The sequence below is a fragment of the Triplophysa rosa genome, linkage group LG9 (assembly GCF_024868665.1).
Source record: "Triplophysa rosa linkage group LG9, Trosa_1v2, whole genome shotgun sequence".
NCBI classification, from domain to species: Eukaryota; Metazoa; Chordata; class Actinopteri; order Cypriniformes; family Nemacheilidae; genus Triplophysa; species Triplophysa rosa.
In genome coordinates, this window is record NC_079898.1 from 21,108,332 (window position 1) to 21,131,037 (window position 22,706).

At 38.1% G+C, this 22,706-nt stretch overlaps 4 protein-coding genes across 9 annotated transcripts; 2 read left to right on the plus strand and 2 right to left on the minus strand.

Moving 5' to 3' along the window:
- Positions 1-379: 379 nt before the first annotated feature.
- On the minus strand, positions 380-5,658 carry lgals3a (lectin, galactoside binding soluble 3a). Of its 2 annotated transcripts, XM_057342696.1 has the most exons (6): positions 5,381-5,658; positions 5,076-5,093; positions 3,466-4,230; positions 1,262-1,350; positions 1,023-1,179; positions 380-939 (listed from the first exon to the last, which is right to left on the minus strand). In XM_057342696.1, exons 2-6 carry the CDS (start codon positions 5,088-5,090, stop codon positions 784-786), a joined length of 1,182 nt encoding a protein of 393 aa, XP_057198679.1. In that variant the 5' UTR covers positions 5,091-5,093; positions 5,381-5,658; the 3' UTR covers positions 380-783. The 2 variants fall into 2 exon arrangements, with proteins under 2 accessions (XP_057198679.1, XP_057198680.1); XM_057342697.1 differs by lacking the exons at positions 380-939; positions 1,023-1,179; positions 1,262-1,350 and adding an exon at positions 1,381-3,221 and having other exon boundaries at positions 5,381-5,632.
- A 380-nt stretch (positions 5,659-6,038) lies between these two features.
- Positions 6,039-9,740, plus strand: gmfb (glia maturation factor, beta). The gene is made up of 7 exons (XM_057342705.1): positions 6,039-6,240; positions 7,173-7,269; positions 7,378-7,427; positions 7,513-7,562; positions 7,689-7,771; positions 7,896-7,969; positions 8,280-9,740. The coding sequence occupies exons 1-7, from the start codon at positions 6,238-6,240 to the stop codon at positions 8,349-8,351; spliced, it is 429 nt and encodes a 142-aa protein (XP_057198688.1). The 5' UTR covers positions 6,039-6,237; the 3' UTR covers positions 8,352-9,740.
- A 4,550-nt stretch (positions 9,741-14,290) lies between these two features.
- Positions 14,291-19,199, plus strand: cnih1 (cornichon family AMPA receptor auxiliary protein 1). 2 transcript variants are annotated; one of them, XM_057342703.1, is made up of 6 exons: positions 14,291-14,426; positions 15,193-15,261; positions 15,453-15,500; positions 16,989-17,101; positions 17,845-17,988; positions 18,104-19,199. In XM_057342703.1, the coding sequence occupies exons 1-6, from the start codon at positions 14,346-14,348 to the stop codon at positions 18,129-18,131; spliced, it is 483 nt and encodes a 160-aa protein (XP_057198686.1). In that variant the 5' UTR covers positions 14,291-14,345; the 3' UTR covers positions 18,132-19,199. The 2 variants fall into 2 exon arrangements, with proteins under 2 accessions (XP_057198686.1, XP_057198687.1); XM_057342704.1 differs by lacking the exon at positions 15,453-15,500.
- cdkn3 (cyclin dependent kinase inhibitor 3) lies at positions 16,992-22,534 on the minus strand. 4 transcript variants are annotated; one of them, XM_057342701.1, is made up of 8 exons: positions 22,183-22,243; positions 21,698-21,849; positions 21,567-21,622; positions 21,449-21,493; positions 20,743-20,965; positions 20,347-20,581; positions 20,162-20,267; positions 16,992-17,120 (listed from the first exon to the last, which is right to left on the minus strand). In XM_057342701.1, exons 2-7 carry the CDS (start codon positions 21,772-21,774, stop codon positions 20,178-20,180), a joined length of 726 nt encoding a protein of 241 aa, XP_057198684.1. In that variant the 5' UTR covers positions 21,775-21,849; positions 22,183-22,243; the 3' UTR covers positions 16,992-17,120; positions 20,162-20,177. The 4 variants fall into 4 exon arrangements, with proteins under 4 accessions (XP_057198684.1, XP_057198685.1, XP_057198682.1 ...); XM_057342702.1 differs by lacking the exon at positions 16,992-17,120 and having other exon boundaries at positions 19,342-20,267; positions 20,347-20,450; positions 20,550-20,581; XM_057342699.1 differs by lacking the exon at positions 16,992-17,120 and having other exon boundaries at positions 19,342-20,267; positions 22,224-22,534.
- Between the last annotated feature and the right edge of the window lie 172 nt (positions 22,535-22,706).

The following is a 22,706-nucleotide window of genomic DNA, read 5'->3' on the forward strand; positions in this document are numbered from 1 at the left end:
AAGTTCATTATTTTAAAAATGATGATGTTAAAAATATGAACGCGAAGATATTTTCCCAATGCATTTTCAAACACTTAATTTTCCACAATTATACTACATCTAGATGAAGTACATAGCTTTAAGTATGTTGTAAGACTGTACGGCAGGAATTTGAGCACAAAATGGACCTAAAAGTTGAGTAATAGAAAATTGTGGAGTTAAATATTTTGGCAGATGCTAAAGTTTACATAAAAACGTAAATAGTGCACAAAAGGGGGCCTGTGGTAATATGTAAAGTCATGCAGAAAGTAGTCTTAGAACTTTACTAGCAGAGTACAAACTTTAGATGTGTAATATAAGTATGAAAAATGAAAATCAGAATAATACAAGCACATTTTCTTAGGGGTATTACAGCATTTATTCTGACACCATAATTGACTTCATTATTACAATCGTTATAACAACAAGATTTGATTCAAAATAAACATTTTCAAATATTTATCCCAAATAAAGAAATACTTCAGCCATTTAGAATTCAGCACAGTGTCACAGCTCTGGTCCGGTGTTTCCTGACCTCATTTAATCACAGACTTTGGTTGTCTACCATTTTAATACTGAGATGTTATATGCACATTCATATGCACTTGATGGACATTTGTGTGCATATATGTATGTGCAGGGGTGTTAATAACTTCTAAATTTCTGATTCTTTTTTGTCCACTTTTGTCAGATAATTATTTTCAAGCAACCATGACTTCTTGTATCACCCACACGTTGTCGAATCACACTTAAGCCATGTTTGTGTTAGATCATGCTCGGGGCCACACTGAATAGGGTGATGTCTCCACCAATGTGAAGACGAGTGACATCCTCCATGCCACCAGTTCTGTGCTCGTACTCCAGCAGATGACCGCCGTCCACGGCCACCTTAAACCCATCAGTCTCTACTAGGATTTTTAGCTGCATGTACAGCACAAACACACACATCAGTAAAAAATCTTAAACTGTCATCACAGAGGTAGTGAAAAGTCAGAAAGTCGTACCTCAAACGGTCTGCCTTGGACAAAGGGAAAGCCTGCCTCCCTCTCCTCAGGACCCCAGCAGCCCTCAAGTTGTGAGTTCCGCACAATGGTGTGTTCATGGAAACGAGGGTTAAAATGAAAAACCACGTCACTGCCCCTCATAAAATCTACATTGAACCTGATCAAAGACAAGATAAAAATTTAAAACATATGAGCTTTTGGCGCTATTTAACCCTTTTTGTGGAATTTGTGTATTTTACCTGTCTCCTCCTGGTATTGGCTCACCCACTATAGTAATCACGAGGTGTGGCATTATCCCTGCATGCAGTGGAAGATCATAGGGCACTGGCTAAAACATAAGCACACACACTTATTTTATAAAAAAATTTTGTTGCTTGTCAGATATAACAGCAAAATGTCCACATATCGTCACTGTCCTTATATGTCCAAAATTCACTATTTTTGAGGAAATGTAGAAAGTAAAAAGTACTTTTTAAATGATTAAATATTTTGTTGCCAAGTACTTTTTAATAATTTTATTGGTTAGATGTTTCCAAATCCCAGTGACAAACATAAACGGTGACAAAAAATAATCATTTATGACATACAGAAAAAATCACAATATATGGAGATGCATGGTTTCAAGAGGACAGTAGCAATATTCAAGAATGCAAATGAATAATTCATAATACTTGTTAGTGTAGATATTGTGATACTGAACTTAAAATACCATTCTATAAATGTAATATTTATATTGTACGGTTTATATTGTTAACAAGCCAATCTTTTAAATAAAAATATATCACAAAACATTCAAAATTCAAATTAAATGATTAAAATTGCGAAAACCCCTTTCACCTTTTATACCAATTTCTTTACATTTTCAGATCTAAATATCTGAATTAATTTTTTATTGTATCTTGATGTTGAATTGAGGTTGAGGTTTTTACACTAAGAGCAAGGTGGTTTTACACATAAAGTTAAAAGACAGGATTCATTGACTGGTAGTAACTTTTCCTATGATGTCTTCCATTTTCATCATAAAGTTCCATCTCTGTATTTTCCATATTGGGCAAAGAACATGAAATCCTTTTTGATATTAAGCAGTCCTGCAAACATTAAACAGAGACTACGACCGAGACCGACTATAAATTACAAAACAAACAAACAAACAAACTGAAAGTAGTTTTTTCACACTTGAACAAATTTATATAGTAGTTTATAATAACTACTTTAATAAGAGATACTGCTGACATCATAAAAGCCTATGGACTGAACCGCAAAGAAATATCCAGCATGTGACATCACAAATGGGACTTTATCCTACCCGCTTTCTTTCTTACAATCCAACTATAAACCACGTCAGTGATCACATGACAAGCTGCCAAAAAGAACTCTAACCCATGACACAGCTTATAAACAACTTCACTATGGCAACAGTGTGACAAACCTCATAAACTGCCATTCCCTGATTCCAAACCCCACCCATTGACTCATTTTCCCTTCAGTGAATAAATACAAGATAAAACACAAACAAACACACTTTTCATGCACATAACTTATTATTCAAGAACTTTGATGAGAGACCTTTAAATCATGAATATTCATATAACTACAAATAAGCTTTTGTTTATCATCATCCAAAACAACCCTAAACTTTTAAATGATTACGAAGTCCTAACATAGTGTTGGGTTCTTGTCATTAAGTATTTATCTCATTGACCCCCATCTGCCGTAAGACTCAACTTGAAGCACAAATCGCTTCTCTTTGAAAATAAAGTCTATTATTACTTTAAATGAGATGTTATATTAAAACCAGCTTTTTTTAGGCAGAAGCTGACATTGACAAACAATAAACTGAGCACATAAAACAACTTTAATGACAATCATCATCTGTTTAATAGAATAAACAAAGCGCATTATTTATTCTCCTCCTGTTCAAGAAATATATAATAAACAATGAATTGTCAATAATATAATATACATGATAATTATGTGTGTACTGTGATGTAAATAAGAAACTTAGCTACATAAAATGTGTGCATTTGTTGGCAAAGATGATATGCAAATATAGTGTTGCATATGATGTGTCATATGTACAGAACTCTGCGCTCTAATTGGATGTTAACTGGGGTCTTTGTGATGGCTGCAGTGCTGTCCTCATCCTGTTATTTGCGGAGCTGTTCATTGTGCTCAAAAATATGGCGGTCTATATGGTGGCTGAAAGACAAAAAGAGGAGCTTTTGAGATCTGCATACGATGTACATTAAGACCTGACCCAGGGGTACAAAACAGTAAGAGACCACAGCCGCAAAAAATGTTAACCAGCATCCCAGACCTTAGGAGAAAAACCTACAACCCTGAAAGCAACCCTAAATATAAACTCCAGCAGATTATAGCAGACCCATCACACCACAGCAAGCCCATCATGTTTATAGAGATACAACGTATGCAAAGAGCTCACCAGCATTCCACCTGGAGCTGTGGGTCCACCGTATGGTCCCATGGGCCCTGGACCATAGCCTCCGGGCGGGCCAGGCTGGGGTGGGAAGCCCCCTGCGGCTGGACCCCAGGACCCTGGGGGGATTGGGGGAAACACTCCTCCGGCATATCCTGGGCCTCCATCTGGGGGAAAGCCACCAGGAGCCCCTGGACCGTACATGCTAGGCCCAGCAGGACCTGACGGGTAAGGCACATTTGGGTACTGGCCCTGTGGTGCTCCAGGTGTGGAGGGAAACTGTCCAGGAACAGGGTATTGCATGGGTGCCCCACCTGGTGGGAACTGACCTGGCATGGAAGGAAACTGTCCTGGAGCTCCAGGGTTTGAGGGGAACTGTCCAGGAGCCCCAGGGTTTGAGGGGAACTGTCCAGGTACACCTGGACCTGGAGGGTATCCAGCTGGGGCAGCTGGGGCTCCAGGGTACTGGGCCGGGGCTCCAGGGTACTGGGCCGGGGCTCCAGGGTACTGGGCCGGGGCTCCAGGGTACTGGGCTGGTGCTCCTGGGCCAGGTGGAAAGGGGCCAGGGCCAGATGGCCCAGTCGGGGGAAAGCCAGAAGGGGCAGATGGGTGGGCAGTGCCTCCTGAGGATGGGAACTGAGGGCCACCAGGGGCTGCACCAGGCCAGCCGGGATTGGTAGGGGGCTGAGCCCCATTCCCAGGAGCTAATGGATTGGTGTGGCTGGTTTTAGATGCTGCACCAGAAACATCATCCGGGATAGCATCAGCAAGCTACCGAGAGAAAATGCAGTAATAGTTTCAATGAACAAGACAGGCTGAAAGTTATTTTAGAGATCTGACTAGATAATTATCTCAGTAAAACGAAGAACTAAATAACACATACAGTAGAGTGACAAAATCTAAGACCACATTGAAAACATGGAGTTTGTATTGAATTAAAAAAACATACAGCTTTAGGGATTTCCCCAATTCTATAACAAAGAAATGTTGGAAAATGCATAAAAATATTTTGCACTATATTTAGGTAAGTAATCAAATATAAGAAATTTGTGACATTGACTGTGTTACATGTTTGTACAAAAAGGGCCTCTTTGCTTCTATGGAAGTAAACCGATGCTTCTAGATGCTTTTGGAACATTCCCAAATTAAGCTGGCTTTACATCTACATTTACACATTTAGACTTTATCCAAAGTGATATATGAGAGAACATTTAACATGCATTACATGGATAGTAAGAGTTTGTACAGACCTATGGAGTCCGTGCCAGCTGTCATTAAAGCAAATGGGTAAACCAAATAATAACTGAATATTCATGAAATAGTAATATTTCATAAATTGTGAAATCCATGTACATTTGAAAAAATAAACACATTACATTCAAGTTACATTACATAATGAAAATAGAAGTATGTGGTCTCATATATTCAAACCCCACTGTATGTGCTGTGTGTGTAATACAGTATCAAATAAACTGTTAGGAAATAACTTTTGGAAGTGTACATGTCCAAATCTGGTAATACATAAATGGACAAAGTTCCTCGTTCCAATAACAAAAGGAAATACAGCTATAACTTACAAAAGAATGAATTACCGAAAAAGACCAAGAAACACTTACCGAAAAGTCTGCCATGATCTGTAGAAGAAATAAACAGTGGTATTTAATAATAAGGGTACACGAATCAAGTTCTGTCATAATTCTAGTACACTCAAAAGTATTCATTGTAAAGTCACCGCATCAACATATTCGCACATAGGCTTTACGTTAAAACACTGTTTTTAAAGATATTAAACTGGATTTGAATACATCTCAAATCAGGCACCATCTCACACACATTAATGAATGTGTGTTAGGGCTGGACCAGCACCGATACACACGCAACTGATATTCTAAGTATATAAGAATTTTTTGGGCATCAGCACCTTAACTGTGTCAGGGCCTGCGGTCCAGAGATTCGGGCTTCTGAACGGTACAAGATCCCGTCGCTTGAACAGATCCGAAAGTCAAATTACTAAACTCAGTACAGGAAGTGATGTGATAACTAGAGCGCTGAGTGTTTTCAACGGCGTGCTTTAAAATAGCGCAAGCGCTAAATAGTACGGAGATGACATTATGCCTTGTAGTCAAGCGTTATGAACTATCCACTGTGTTTAGAGATCAGATATATGAGCTCTACGTACGCGCACGTTCTCCAAATGGGCTTGTCGTCTGAGGGCTAGGCCGGAGCCTTTGCGCATGCGCGGGGTTACGGCGACGAGTGGGCGTTTTCGACTCGCTTAAAATAAATCAACAAGAAATCCCATACTGACAGCTGTTTGATTACTAAACATTTCCAGTTTTCTAAGAGCTAGTGGCTGACGGATCCGTGGAAATGTGTTGCTTCCAGTCTGTGAAAAATGCTTTTATTGTGCATTTAATTTTATTCTTATACTTGTTACTGTTTAATAAAAATTACACTACCCTCGAACCAATTTTTATCATTTATTTATTTACTCAAATAGCAAGCCAACAAAAGATCATATTTTTTCCGTAGGGGTGAAGAAGCATCCGATAGTTCTTTCATTGAGCATCACCAATAATATATCTCATTCGCAGCGTTCTGCTTTCTGGGATAAGACCGATCTCGTGCTTTAGCGAGTAAAGCGAACTGATCTTGGAGCAGTCTGTAATGCAAATCCCGGAACATTCCAGTGCTCTGATTGGTCGACCGAGCGTCACGAGACGCGGCACGGTAGAATTGCTGCACTGCTGAGCTCGTGCCGTCTGTGCTTCAGGTAAAATGGTGAGTAGAAAACTAGCTTGGATTCATAAAAACATCCTCATGGTCGCGTTGTCCGAAGAAAGCGTGATAATACTGATAACACCGGGGCATCTCTAAATAGAGATCTGTTATATGTGTATATGTTAGAGGGGTTGTTTTTTTTCTGAGCCCTGTTGCAGTTCCACCCAGAGCTTTGTGATGAGCTGCATGTCAGTGCGTGCATTCAAACCCTCTCCTGCATCGCGCCGACTTAATAAAGTTCACCAAAATAAAGGGACGTTTGGCGTTGCTTTTGTACTGAAATACTATTTGTTGTTTTAATGAGATATTCTTGGCTTACATAATTGTGTTATGATGGAATTCCGGCGGCTCCGGGGGAATTCGCATTTCCTGTTGCGGGCGCACACATTAGTATTTCAAGGAAACGTTGGAAAATATGCTGAAAGACTGTGTTGCTGTAAGTGGCACGTCAAGCGACGATCATATAATGTCGTTAAACTAGACGGAAGTCATAGCAGAGATCTGAAACAATGAAACGTAGGTTGAAATAAAGGATTCTTTGCATTCACTGGCCAAGACTCGATCAAACACGTTTGTCCACATCTGCCGCAAAACAACGCGATGCTTCTCGTGATAATGACACGAGATGTGATGACCTGCGCTGGTTGTCATTGTTCACGAGTTTGGATTGATGTGTAAACTCATCATAATCTTTTTGTTAAAAATAATCCACCCTGGTGCCTGTTGTGTTTTTGTTATACTGGACATAAATACAAAGATGTAACTAACACATTTCTATAACGGCAGCATAATTTAAATCTTGAAAACAGTCTTGAATATATTGTTTTAATTTCTGCCCTTTGGTTACTTTTTATTATGGAGATGACCTTAAATAGGGATTAATTGGGAGGTTTCAAGTTCAGTGACATATTTTTGTGTCTGTTTCTATTCAGAGTGAGTCTTTAGTTGTGTGTGAGGTGGACGAAGATCTTGTGAAAAAGTTGAGGGATTTCCGCTTCAGGAAGGAAACCAACAATGCTGCCATTATCAGTGAGTTGAATTGAAAATGCAACATGCTCAGTCTCTTCCATATGCTTACACTCTCATACAATGAGAGGGTTATATGCTGATGTTGCATAATTTCTCCTTTGGTTACAGTGAAGATTGATAAAGACAAACAGCTGGTGATTCTGGATGAGGAGCATGATGTAACTATACCCACTTGGAATGGTTATACACAACCATTGGTTTGTATGGCTTATTGGTAATGCCGAGTTTGTTTTCTGCCTGTAGGATATTTCCCCTGAAGATCTGAAGAATGAGCTACCTGAAAGACAGCCGAGATATCCTTAAAATCAGATAACATGTGGGACTTTTTTTAAACAACGTCCCACTGCCCATTCAACATAAAAATGTCTGCTGTGTGTTCATATAAAGTCTGTTTCTCAAGATTCCTTGACCTGTGACACATTTGTAGTCTACAGCTATAAGTACCAACATGATGATGGAAGGGTGTCTTACCCCCTGTGTTTCATCTTCTCCAGTCCTGTTGGTAAAAAAACAAATACACACATTTAATAATCCCTTCAAGGGCATTTATCCCTTTCAAATAAAAAACTCAACATGCAACACAAAACATAATGATATAACCTCTAAAATTCAACTTTATTTCCCAGGATGCAAACCTGAGCAGCAGATGATGTATGCTGGAAGCAAAAACAAACTGGTGCAGACAGTTGAGTTGACCAAGGTGAGTTATACCACTCACACACGCCCAGTGTTTGTGAGGGTCAATAATTAGGGATACTGGCTGTGTTATAAATACACCCGCAAAGTGCCCAGTTTAATAGTTATCCGTGTGTTAAATGTGATACTTTCTCCAACAGGTTAATGTACAAAAACAACACTAATCATCATGATTTTATTTCCCAAAAGGTGTCATTATTGTGACTGAATTTTAAACATATGTTTTAGCATGGCAACATTGGCTCTGCCAAGTGCATAACAGTCATAGCAAGAATGTTTCATTTAATTTTAATCATCATATTTTGTTTTCTCAGGTTTTCGAGATCAGGAACACTGAGGATCTGACCGAGGAATGGCTCAGAGAGAAACTAGGCTTCTTCCGTTAAGAAGACCCGAACAAGCTTACCTAGATGTTTAAAGAGTGACCTAAAGGGACCATCACCTCCAGCAGGAGAGATACCATAGTCCATCTGATACTGTCCGATTGTGTATGTTTGAATGCTTCTGCCCAAACTCTAAACCCGCCTGTACCAGTTCTATTAAGATGACAGAAATTCGATGTGCAAAAGCAAAGATAGTATAACTGCAATTTCGTCGAGTAGTTAAATATGCACTACCCTGCGAAGGTGGCCAATTCCTACTGCCGTCATAGTTGGGCAACATTCTCATGTCAGCTATGTAGTATGTTTTTACAAAACCACACGTCTTCATTTAAAGCTCTAATATAAGTAGAGCAACATGTTTTCTTCCTGTATAATATAGTGTTCTTCCTGTAATTTGGAGTGCTTTGACCAAGCATACATTTTGATATGCGTTGAGTGGCGGGAGGTGAAAGGGTCTTGTGTCTTATAGTTTTGGGAGAGAGGGTTTGATCACCTGTTTTGGCCTGTTGTCTTGAGCGTCACATAATAATTTTGTTGCCTTTTATAATCTGTGCTCGCAGCTTGACGGAACAAATCACCACTAAAGTTTTGTAATGTCTCTCCTTGTGAGGTTAATTGGGTGCAAGTTCTGGGATTATTTTTTATGCATTGTTTTTGGGAAAGATATTGGTCACCAGTGTTACCCTTACGTCCTCAAGCGCAGAGCAGAAAACTGCACTATCCCACTTCTTTGGAAATGTGTACGTTTAGCTGAGGTGTTTTGTGTTGTGAATCTGCCACAGCCCATGATGAACATGTCTGTTTGTGCTCTTAAATGACTCTCTCTTTCTCATTGCCCAGTTTAATGCTGAAGTAAAGCCAGTTTTACTGTTCTTGAGTTTATGCAACACTGAACATCTCAGCAACACGTCACTGTTTCCATATTTATATCAAAACAATCTTTCTGTTGGCCAAAAATGTAAACACTGGAAAACTGCCTAAATGTTTACATCTTCTGAAAATCTCAGCAGTTGGAGAAAAAGATCTCTGCAGAACTCACAATTCTGTGAGCTTAAAAGTGGGTCAGGCTCAGTTGTGCTTTGTGTCTGTACATCTGTAGAACCCGTAACCTGTGATTAGTGCTGTTCCTATTAAACTAATGGCTGACTGGTGGTTTATATGATGTGGACATCACATGATATACCCCATAATGTAGTGAACTGTGTATGTGTTTAATGTAAGTTTATTCACTACAAGCTGTTGTGATTTTTTAATTGACTGAATTAGATGCTTTTCCTGATCACTTATAACTCAAGATCTGTCTCCGTTAACCTTTCGATATGTGTCTCAATTACATACATTTGTCTGCTGTTTTGAATAAATATAGAAGTGTTTTCTTCTTTTAAAGTGTGATTGTGCTTGACTGGAGTGATGTTGATTGACTTTTATACCTTATTTGGGATGTGCTATGTACTTTTTTTTTTTACCTTCGTTTAATAGCTTTTACTACAGTTAATTAAATATAAAGTTGTATGATTTTAATTGTTAAGTAGATTTTGAGTAGGGAAGGATGCATTCAGTACAATATATACACCCCGTCATCATTTGTTAGAAGTACAAACAGTGAGGGCAGGGCATTTTAAGAAACCTGTTTTATACCTGTCCTATTTACACATATTTGTGTGTTGATTAGCTCGAGAGAAAGAGTACCTTCTAAGAACACAAATGTAAATCCATTTGTAATGGACATAAAGACGTTTTAATCATGTTTATGTTACTTCGTGGCATATGCATTTCATCTAAAAAAGTTAACAAAGTAAGGGACAAAATTTGCTTTTAATCTCTCCACTAATAATAAAAACATAAAATCACATGCAGCACACCATATATGACAGCAGGAGTCTATGAAATATCTCTTACAAAAATAAAGGGTTAAGGTAACAAGTTTTTCCTTTTAATTCATGCTTAATTCATATGAGGTAGACCTAATCAGAAATGTTTCTAAAAAGAGTGCTTAAGTGAGTACTGAAGTAATTTTCTAAAAGTTCATTTCCAGTTCCAGTCACTATAACACAACATTACTGGTGCTTTTGTTACCTGTCTCATTGGAAAAACAGGATTGTTTTGGCTTTCCGTTTCTCTTTTTCTGCATACAGTTAAGTCTTGCATTCCAGCGCTGATGACCTTGGGTCCCAAAAACAAGAACACAGTGACCATCTGTGTCTGGATTTTTGTGAATTGTGGAGATAGCCTTGCGAGGCAGTTAGTGGGCAGTGGAAATTACAGTCAACATCATCCAAGAAGAACGTGGACACAATAAACAATAAAGCAGGCTACGTGAATAAACAATGATATCATGCAGATGGGAGTAACCTGTTTAGAAAGTTTCTAGAAATGTTCTGTTCAGCACTGTATCGGTTTGCTAAAGAACAGGAAGACTTGTTTTAAATTTTTAGATTCAAGTCTAGTTAAATGAACTCTTTAGTTTAATTGTAGCCCTGATTTTTGGATCATTTTGGTTTCTCGACCAGCTTGAACCATCATGATGGCCAGATGCAAGTTCAGCAGTCATGTGCTCAAAGATAAAGCATGCATCTGCTGACTGTCTACTTTTAGCAGCACTTGAGCAGCAAACTGAACAACACTTAAAAGGCAACAGGTGAATTTCTTCTTTCTCTTTCTAATGCAGTTTTAGGTAAAGGATCTTTCAAAGAATTTAAATTGTTCAAAACATTCAAAACTTTGTAAAAATTTTAACAATTTGTTGTAGTCTTTAATATATTAAAAAAAACATGTCATCTGCATCAAGCTGAAAATTAATGAGCTTTGATTTATGATAATCAACGTATATGATGTAATGTGACAGTTTGAAGTTTCCTTTACAAAACATAATATATGGGAATATACTGAACAATACATGCAACATATTAAATAGTATTTCCATATGTCAGAACCAAGTTCATATATTTTTAAATATATGAAGTTTCAATACTTTATGTATTATTCGATTTATTGTAATATTTATATATATAAACAATGTATCGTTCTATATATTTTCAAATATATATTAAATTATTTAATATTAATACTGACAATTAATATATAGGAAAATTTGGCAGACGCTTTTATCCAAAGCAACTTACATTGCATTGTATTATATTATACATTTGTTTCTGACTATGTGCAATCCCCTGGTATCGAACCCATGACCTTGGAATTGCTAGTGCCATGCTTTAACCACTGAACCACAGGAAAGCTCGACTTCAAGAAGCAGCTTTGCAATGAAAATAATGATGTATGTCATCACAAACAATGGTACTTCCAAAGTAGGCTATTTGTTTATCACGTCACTATGTTTTATGTTTATTTACTTAAAGGTATACCTCACCCAAAAATGAAAATTCTGTCATCATTTACTCACCTTCGAGTTGTTCTAAATCTGTATAAATTTCTTTGTTTGATGAACACAGAGAAAGATATTTGGAAGAATGCTTATAACCAGACAGATTTCCCCCCCCATTAACTAACATAGTAGGAAAAAATACAATGGTAGTCAAAAGTGCCCCAGAACTGTTTGCTGTACATTCTTCAAAATGTAAAAAAAATTATAAAGTAATTTTTCCTACTATGGGAGTCAATGGGGGTCTGTTTGGTTATAAGCATTCTTCCAAATATCTTTCTTTGCGTTCATCAGAACAATAAGATTTGGAACAACTTGAAGGTGAGTAAATGATGACAGAATTTTCATTGTTGGGTGAAGTATCTCTTTAACAAATGCAGATCTATAACAATTTTGGATATAACAACTGGATAATCTGGGCAGTGCCTAATATGCTCAGTTAACCAGATGGACTTTGTATGACCTACATTTACATTTATTAATTTGGCAGACGCTTTTATCCAAAGCAACTTACAAGTAGGAGAGCATATAAACATTTTGTCAACACGCCAAACAGTACCGTTAGTTTACAAGGCCATGCTACTAGGAGGATTAAAGCTGGAGTAAGCAAAGGAGAGAATGAACAACAATAAAAAAAAATTGACAGAAAGACAGACAGACAGAACCTATTTCTTTATACTCTCCTATTACTTTAAACAGGTACATTTAGCAGCCACAAAACTGTGGCAACACTGAGCTACAACTGAGCCATTTATATGCTGGGATGGTCTCCCAGTCTGACCATCTGAAAAGTGTCCAGACTCCCTATAAAAACAGCCAACAATGCCTCTCTCTCTCTCTCTCTCTCTCTCTCTCTCTCTCTCTCAAGATTTCAAGATTCAAAGTAGGGATGGACCGAATGTTCGGCCACCGAATATATTCGGCCGAAAATAGCAAAAAACGCATGTTCGGTATTCGGCCGAATATGTGAAATGGCCGAATAAATTTTACCGAACATGACTCGAGAAACGATCAACTAGCAACCAGCGCAGAGAGAGAGCGCAGAGAGAGAGAGAGAGAGAGAGAGAGAGAGAGAGAGAGAGAGAGAGAGAGAGAGAGAGAGACGTGCGCTTTATTAATGCCGCAAACATTTTGGCAGTGTGTGTGTGGAGCATTTTAAGGTGTCAGAGAAAGACACAGCACGGGACTTGCCGCACGGAAGTAAATTTCCGAATGAAAGCGTCTTTACCGGTCGGTAACTTGTGTACTTCAGACGGAAGCGGGCTGTCTGACAGTAGCCCCGCCGCTCGCGACATCCTTTGACATCATACAGTGGTCGCGCGCACACAGTTCCCTGTACTAAACAACTTGTCAAAGTATGTTCTGTGCATCCCGGCCACGAGTGCACCAGAGAACAGTCAGCTTCTGTGGGCGGAGTTTGGAGGAGAGACGTGAACTGAAATGGTTGTCAGTCAGCATCAGTCAGAATTGCTTGCGTTCGATGTTTTTTTTTTCTTAAAATCACTTTGCAAAGTAGCCTATAATAATCCAACAGTTTTAGTTTATTCGTATTTTTAGTTTATAGGCCTAATGTGGAATGACACTTTTTAATGAACTGTTTTGTTGTAGGGGTACAGAGTAACTTACATTACATTATTTTAGCAGTCAGTTATAGGCCTAATTAATATAGGCTATTAAATGTTTTGTTTTAATGTATTTTGTTTTGCTCAATTTTATATTAAGTTGTATTGTATTTTATTGAAAAGCAAGACAAATTTTTAAAAGCAAATTTTGACTATTCAGTTTGTGCAATAGTGAAAAAATAGCTTAATAAATAGAAGAAATGCAAAAACCATATTCGGTGTTCGGTATTATTCGGCCTTCGGCCAAGTGTTTCACATCATGTTCGGCTTCGGCTTCGGCCAAGAATGTTAGATTCGGTGCATCCCTAATTCAAAGAAGCTTTATTGGCATGATAAAACAAATTTTACATTGCCAAAGCACAGGAAAATTAAATATAAACATTCTGCACGAATAAAGATTAAGTATTGACAGTTCTCAGTGAGGGTGACAGGATCCTATCATATAGTGTCAGTTTGTGTGTGTTGTGTCAGTTGTGTTCGGCTGGTTGTTCTTTTGTCGTGGCAGAACTTGACGTATCTTGCAGCTAGGTTTGAGCTTTTTGAGTTTTCTCCCAGTATGTATGAAATCTTGTCCTTTTGTTGAAACTGGTTAACGTCTTTGTTGAAGTTTGTAAACTGGGGGAAGATTGTTTCTCTGTTGTGTGTATAGTTTGGACATGAGATTAAAAAGTGCAGCTCTGTTTCCACTTGATTCTGTGTGCAGTGTGGACACAGTCGCTCTTCTCTTGGTGTCCATGTAGGTGTACAGTGAGCTTGTGAGTCTGTACATGCTCAAGACTCTCTCTCTCAATGAGCGCCTATCTAGACAATTTTAGGTTGGTTTCATTTCTTTTTGTGAAATAATAGCTCTATTAATGAAACAATTCAATTATTTTATTCTCCTTTATAATCGCTGCTCTCGCGAGCTTTAAATATCACGTCACATTTCCAGTCACGTGACACACAGCTGTCTCTACGTCACCGTCGTCGGTCTGGATAATTCCACATGAGCGAAAAATGGCGTTCACATTCGCGGCCTTTTGTTATATGTTGGCGCTACTGCTGACGGCGGCTCTTATTTTCTTCGCTATTTGGCATGTAAGTGATGTGAATACAAATCTGAAAAGAGACGGTGGGGTTGTGAGCGCGCGCGCAGTGACATTAGTTGAAAATAACGCGGAGCGCGAGGCGAACGCGAATGAATGGCAGGAGCGCGAGCTGGTGACACCCATTATTATCATCACCGCTATTTCGTTTTAGCTCTTAGGGCGCTTTTAAGTATTTAAACAAGTTAACTAGACACTTAACCAGATTTAATACACGTTATATGTATATACTTGTTTTATGTATTAGTGTATTAATAAGCTGTTAACAGTTAGCTGTTGATTACAGACGGTTGGTGCGTGCGATCCCGGTCAGATATTAACGTTACGTGTTACCGATTAGTGATTATAAATCAAACGTGCGGTTGAAAACGACAATGGTTCGGGGCTAATGAATAACTAAAAACGGTTCAGTAAATGTTTAAACAGTCTGGCATGAATGGGTTTGGCTCTGGTGTTTTGGGCCTGTGATATCAGCATTACACAGAGCTCTTATGTTTAGAGTCACATGCTGACAGAACTACACTAGGGTTTAGTTTAGGCTGCTTTACTGTGGCCTGTACCATTAACCTATTTTTAAGGAATAAAGAAATAAACAAAAGTATCACATTTCTTTGACTCAATGCCAAAGACATTCAGACCATTTTCCTTCCCAAGAGGGGATATCGTGTAACATCAATTCAAATGCTGATGTGATCATGTAGAATTGATATTGGTTTGTTTACTTCTGGGTCATGCCTCATTTTATGTTTTCATTTCAGATTATCGCATTTGATGAGCTGAAGACTGACTATAAGAATCCTATAGACCAATGTAACACATTAAACCCGGTAAGTGAGAGCATCGGAGCGAGATGGCTGGTAACTGCATGCGGACTCTTCTATCACAACACTGTTCTCTTAATCTATTAAATCATCTGCAGTGAATGTTGCTTTCCAACACTAACACTTCTTTCGTTCGATTTTCTGATTTGCATTTTGTGTTTTTATTTGATTTACTTTCTCCTCTGATTGGTTCAAAGACAGTTGACAGGGTGAAAAAAATTAAAAGGGTCAGGCTTGCGTTGAAGGTTGGTACCAGAATTCAGCTTCAGATCAGCAACGGTCTCTGTGTGCACGAGTGGAGTGTTTACAAATGTCTTTTCAGTTAACTAACCAATGTACAAGTAAGGATCTAGGGTAAATAGGCATTCACCTCGACACAACAAGAACGGAGAGGTTGACGTTTTGGAGAGAGAGCGTTTTTCTTGAGAAAGTAGCTAGAATAGTGTTTAGAATAGTATACTGTATACTGCAGCAATGATAGTTATTGTATAATAATGTTTTTGCTTACAAAACACCCCCACAGCTGTTAAACTAATAAAACGCCTATGGTTCTTAATCGGTTTAGTTCTGTTATTGGGATGTCTGGGGGGAGATAGATGTAATCTTCACAGGTGTGTGTGGTTTGCAGGAAAATGTGTTAACTGAAAAGACTTGCAAATGCTCAGAACATGCATGTGTCGTTCTGTCTCCCCCCTTCCGTATGCTCTTCTTTACCCAGAGCGACTAACTTCATTGATGATGTTTATTTAAGGGTATTTTTCTTGGCACTGCTGTAAAACACTATAGTATCATACAGAAAAAAGCTCTTTCATAAGAGCACTTGTCACGAGGTTAATGAAGACGGCTGGGATGGGAAAACCAATTTGGTACAGCAGCACTGTGCATTTGATCTTTTCTGCAGATTGATTTAAAGCGGAGTAAAAGTATATTACCCTTTAATACCGGCCACTTTCTGGGTGTGTCTGAATACCACTCATTCAAGAAAATGCTTAATTCCACTGAGTTAAGACCATTTCTCTTGTTGATTTCCTTCATATTCACCCTTTACAGTTTTTTCATGTGTTTGTGTTGGACAAAAAGCAAAAACTCGCATTCAATTTCTTTGCATGGCCTTCATTTGCCAGTTATGATCAGGCATGGCGGGGCAGCCTGGGGACCTTGTAGCCACTCCCTCCCTCAGCATGGCTGCTGTAATTATTCTGCCTGGCATTTTAACCTGTAAAAACATGATCCCACCTCTGTTCCTATACCTTTGTCTGTTGGTCTGGGGTGGGTGTGTAAAAAATCCTTTTTTTTTTGCACCATTTTGCAAATGACCAGATTTGCCCAGTAATGTACATTTACTATATTATAGTAAGTAGCTTAATTTAAAACCGTGTTAGTGATTGGCTAAAGAGAGATCATCTGATGTAGGATTCCCCAAGGTACAAGCTCATGGACTATGTGGGCATATTTTTTACTTAAGATGTCTGTAAATGTTTTATCAATGCTAATGTTTCCATTGTCTTTCAATTACAATTACAATTGCATTGGAGTTTTATGTATTAATGAGTCAGTTTACATGCACAGAGAGAATCAGATTTATTTATTTAGTAAATCAGTAAATAGTATTTCTAAAGGTATGAGACATTATGATAGGTAAATGTGGGTACAGGATTTAGGTTCAAATGAACCCTGAGGTGGATCGGTGTATGAGTGTTGAATTCTGACCGTGCATTGTTTGGGTTTCTCAGCTCGTCTTGCCGGAGTACCTCATCCATGTGTTCTTCTGTGTGATGTTCCTGTGCGCGGCAGAATGGCTGACGCTTGGACTCAACATGCCCCTGCTGGCCTATCACGTTTGGAGGTGGGTGAGGCCTTGAGCCCTAAACCAATGACAGAAAAATGCTTGTTCATAAATATATATATATACAGAATATTACAATATATTATTTACAGAATATACAATATACTGTATTGTACCTGCAGAGTGTAAGAGGATAACAAGTTTTGAGTCTGTGATGTTTAACTTCAATGAATAGATTAATGATTCAACAATTTGTTGGGATTATCACTTAAGAAATGACAAACAGGATTGTCTATAAATTTATGTATTGAAATGAAGTAAATATTCTGGTCCACTATAGTATGCAAGGATATGTCCTATTGAATACCATCAAACATCAAGAGGAGCACCAAATACATTGATGAATTTGCCGATACACCTCAACAGATAAATAAACTAGTGTGAAAGTCTCAAAATTTAATGATTGATTTTTTTTCTCTGCTTTGTATTCTTGGTTCATTAGCAAGTGTGTGTATGTGTGTTCATGTTTGTATATCCCGGTGGGGACCTAAACCTGAATGCACACCAACACATGGGGACTCGTGTCACCGTGGGGACCAAAATTGAGGTCCCCATGGGCAAAAAAGCTAATAAATTGTACAGAACAATATTTTTTTTAAATCTAAAAATGCAAAAAGTATTCTATGATCTTTAGGTTTAGGGATGGGTAGGGGATAAAATATACAGTTTGTACAGTATAAAAAACATTACGCCTATGGACTGTCCCCACGGAGATGGTAAACCAGACGTGTGTGTGTGTGCAGGTATATGAGTCGCCCTGTGATGAGTGGACCTGGATTGTATGATCCCACAACTATAATGAATGCAGATATTCTTGCATACTGTCAGAAGGAGGGCTGGTGCAAACTTGCATTCTACCTCCTTTCATTCTTCTACTACCTTTATGGGTACGTACAGAGCTTTATGGGTTTTAGGCATGTGAAATGTTTCTCTTTTGCTATAAAATATTAAATCTGAAATCATGCAGCTGTGCTAATTCTATGTTTTGTTTTTCTATTGTAGGATGATCTACGTTTTGGTGAGCTCCTAATCTAGATTCAGCTGTTTTGGAAGTGCGTGTAAAGGAGTTTGGGATGCTCTGATTTTAAAACCCAAATGGAGCTGAATTTGGAGTCAGCCATCTCTCACAGTTATGCTCGGCTGTTTCAAATGAACATTGACTTTATTTACTCATCAGCCAAGAGCAGTTCAGGATAACTCCAGAACCACCACACATAATAATTATCAATCTGTTTAGACACTATATATGTATACATGCCGCACCAATGCCAAAGCGCTACACACTGATAGCATCAGTTTATGAGACAGTTTACGTTGAGCAGATCGTGCACAAGGGTTTACAAATGAAAACGCTATGTGCAGATTTTGTGTTCAAACTGTGGGACAAAATAAAGATCTTGATGGTAGCATTTTTACAGACTTCAGAATTATTTTATCTTGAATATATTACTGCCTTGTAGCTTAGTCGGTTCTTTAATTTGTCCTTCAGCTTTGGCGGTTCATGATGTTGTCAGCATTTCACAATTTCAGTGTTACAGCCATGTTGGTTTCTAATGATTCTGATGCTTTCTGTGTGTGGATGGCTTTTCTGTGTGTGCAGCCTGAAAAAACTCCATTTTAATTGCTTTTAATTTTATTTCTTTTGTGTGCATTTTGTATTTTTAAGTGGAATCAATGTTTTCTCAATGTGTTTTGTTTACTTCAGTTGTTATTTGCAATCTATTAGAGATGAGTGTGGACACTGTCTGTAGAATATGTTGGTTTATTGTTGGCATGATCTCAGTGTGCCAAGATGCTTTTAAGATGTAATTACGGATAAATAGAGAAAGTTCTCCTGTGTTTACCTACATTCAGAGCAGCTCTATGTGAACAAATCCACAGACAGTCAGTGCTGTTCCCAATCACCAAATTAGACCATCAAGACAACATTTAGAGAAGTAATGTTTTGATTTTCCCTTTTTTCCTGCTTATTAACTTATGTAATTCTAGCCTGATATGTGCGTTTGAGTGTTTTAGAGTCTTGCAAGGACTGTAGTAATTTTTGTGACTTGCTTGTAATGTTGCTTTTAAGTTCCTAATAAAGTCCCCTCAGACAGACCTCTCATGATGACCTATAGTACCAATGACATGTCTGATCTTTCTTTCTAGTGACTGCCAATTCCAGTTTTCTCTTTTCATAACAACTGTTCCATATGGCTTCAAAAACCTAGCAACCTAACTTTGACTCGGTTTACTCATAGCATATGAAATATGTGTTTTCTAAAATGTTTGGAAGTACTGAATAAATTCCATTTAAACACATTGCTCGATAAAATGAAATCTGTTATTCAGCATTTTATTTTACATTTTGTTTGCATTCAGTTGTTTCTTTCATTCCGATTTTGTATTATGCCTTTTGAGATATTTTACAAAATACAATACACCATCCAAAAGTTTAAAACACCATTACACATTTCTGAAAGTGATTCTTTTCAAGGACATATTTCATGTATCAAACATTTTTTTTCTCATTTTTTGTGTGATTTCAATCTGTTAAACAGAGTCTGAAAAGCTTTAAGATAGACAAAAAAAGGTGTATTTGGATCAGTATAATTCTGCTCTACCTTGCTGAAGAATCCATTTCCTTTAATAATAAAATGTATTAATGATTCAGATGGTTGAGTAGTTTTGTATCCATACTAAAGACACCTTTGGCATGAAACAATAGGTGTCCAAAACAACACATAAGAAACGGCACAATACCTGGCATCCATCATGCAAGCTTCTGGGTTTCTTATGTATCAAGTGTATAGTTTCCCAGGGATAAGAATAAGCATTACTCTGGATGCGAGTCAGTAGTATTCAAAGCCAGGCGTGTATCTTATTTAATTAAATTAGGGTCATATATTGAAGTGAATTGTTCTCATTTAATCTCAATGCTATATATTAAGATCAATATTATTATTAAATCAACTTATAAAAATACAGACGTTTTAAAGTGCCACCAGAAAAGAAACAAATGCATGATGAGAAAATCACAGAGCAAAGCCATCGATCAGTGTTTTCTGCTTTTCCCATCACCTGGATGTCTGATGGATCATCTGGACACTGATCTTTCAGAAAGAGCTTCTTTTGCTGCTTGATATGCTTCAAACTTTTCTCGAAACTCATGCAGGAAGTTATATTGCTGTAACAGACAATGATGAATCATTAAGATAATGGGAAATAAAGATGTAGGTTTCAAGATGCAATGCGTTGCTTCTCACCTTGACTGTCTGAATGGCTCCGCCCCCTCTCAGTTCCCGCAGGATTTCTAATGCTTTACTGGGCGTCATGGAGACAGAGAGCTGCAGCAGCAAACATGCAGCAACTATGACAATGAGACACAAATTACATTCCAATACCACGCACAGGACACTCTTAACATTACCAATGCACATTACACTCTGTCCGAGTGTTTGATACTTGCTTAATCCTGATCGTCCCAGGCCTCCATAACAGCTGTGAAAGGAAAAAACATCTGACATGAAAATCTGCAAAACGAGCCAGTCTAGTGGGTGATCCAAGCAAACAATAAGGTACCAGCTGCTTTTAGACCAGGCTTGCAGTTAAAAAGAAACAATGAATCAATACTGAACAGAGTAATTGGGGGTGTTACTAACTGTATGACAGTCCTGCGTTGATTCTGCAAGCAGCCCTGCAGTTCTTCCAGTATGCAGCCGCATTGAGAAAGCTCTGGCGCGCCTCCGTCTGGGAAGGGGAGGTGGTGCACCCTGAGCCCACGCTGAGAATAAGCTTCTAATAGACAAGGCACTCTGTAGCGCATCAGCTCTCCTCTGGTACAGAATACAAACACGTCCTCCACACCCTGATCACAAAACTCAGCTACACACACAACATCGATTAAATACAGCTATCATATATCCTAGTGTGGTTTATAAATGTACATATAAGGTTCTTAATCTAGTGGTTTTGCTTTAGGACAGTGGACATCATGGGTGAACCAACACAGTACCCAAACAAAACTGCATGTAATGAATGAGAAATGTTTTATTGTTACCAAGAACAGCAGTGATATATAACAAATAAACATGACACAGACTAAATATAAAATGTGGTAAATTTGACATCCAATCTCTTGTTTTTTTTTATTTGACCACACAAAACACACAGTGGTTGGCACAAACCATTCAAAGTGACAAATAGATGTGTGCCAAGTGTTAAATTTGTTCCTATGTCAACAACAAAACTGACTATGATCCAAAATATAAAAGGTTAGCTGCTTCACATTTTCTACATTTTTCATTGTTTTTCACTGCTTAGTTTTCAACCAATTACTACTATTAAACTAATGTAAGAATGACTCACCGACATCTTTCTGCAGGTTTCTTCTGATATCTTTATATCTGCATCCTGGAATGTGGAGAGTGTTCTTTATTTTATGAAACAAACACAAACACATACATTATAATTTTATTTATTTTACCTGGTAAGGAACATATACCAAGAGACTGAGAACACTCGACCACTGACAGAGACAACCTGCAAAACCCAAGATTTAGTTACTCCCATTTGTGTATTTTTGCAGATGGTAGCAAGTGTTTTTGTGCTGCTCACCATGAGATCTGGAGAGGTGTGGCTTCTTCCTCACCGAAATCGTCTTCATCCGATGAATCAAACTCACTCGTCCGCATCTTCTAACGTTACCCTGACGTCGATATCAAAAAAGTGTCCTGTTTCGACGGTTTAAACTGTCATGGTCTCCTCCCCTGGTTGAGAATCCATCAGATGTCAGTGTATGTTTAAATTAAACCAATAGCACGCACGCAAACATGCGCTAACGTTTGTGTTTAAATGAATAAAACATGTACTCATGTAGCACCACAAAATACTAGCACACAGATATATCGCGTAGTTTAACTGGAAGGCAGGTCTTGTTGTTAGCGAACAAGCCGACAGACACAGACAGACAGGCAGGTGGCACTACTGACAAATTCGTAAATCCAAGTTCGTATCATTACTGTTTGCAAAACTAGTTACATTATATCTAACAATGCACAATTAATATACCGGAACATCAACCATAACATAAAACCACAAACCTGTACAAGAAAAAGGAGGATCGACAAGCGATCGAACTCACCGAGACACACTAGTCCGCACTGCGCACGCGCAGATCTTTTGAAACCTATTTTGAAGGATTCGTCCAATCAGATTGGGTATGCATAAAGACACGCGACCATGTATAAAAGACACGCCCACTATCTAGTTTAGCGATGCACTTTGCTGCAGTATTTTAATATTGATTAAATATGAACAAATATTTATTAAACCGCATTTGTGAGTGGTCCGACGAGATCTAATATCAAATATATTACAATATAGAAAGTGTCGCCACTTATAAAAGACCCAGCGCATCTATAGATTCTCGAATAACAAATGACGTATCCGTTCAGACCTATCTGAGTTGAAAAAAAACCTTTACAATTAAATGGTCCGAAATCAGAGGAGTCTGGACGTTGAACTAATCATTCGAAAAATCACTGTTTTTAATTATTGAATAATATTATTGAATAAAAACTCTGAGCAATGCAAATAGTGTAATCAAGTGAAAAATCGCTCTTTT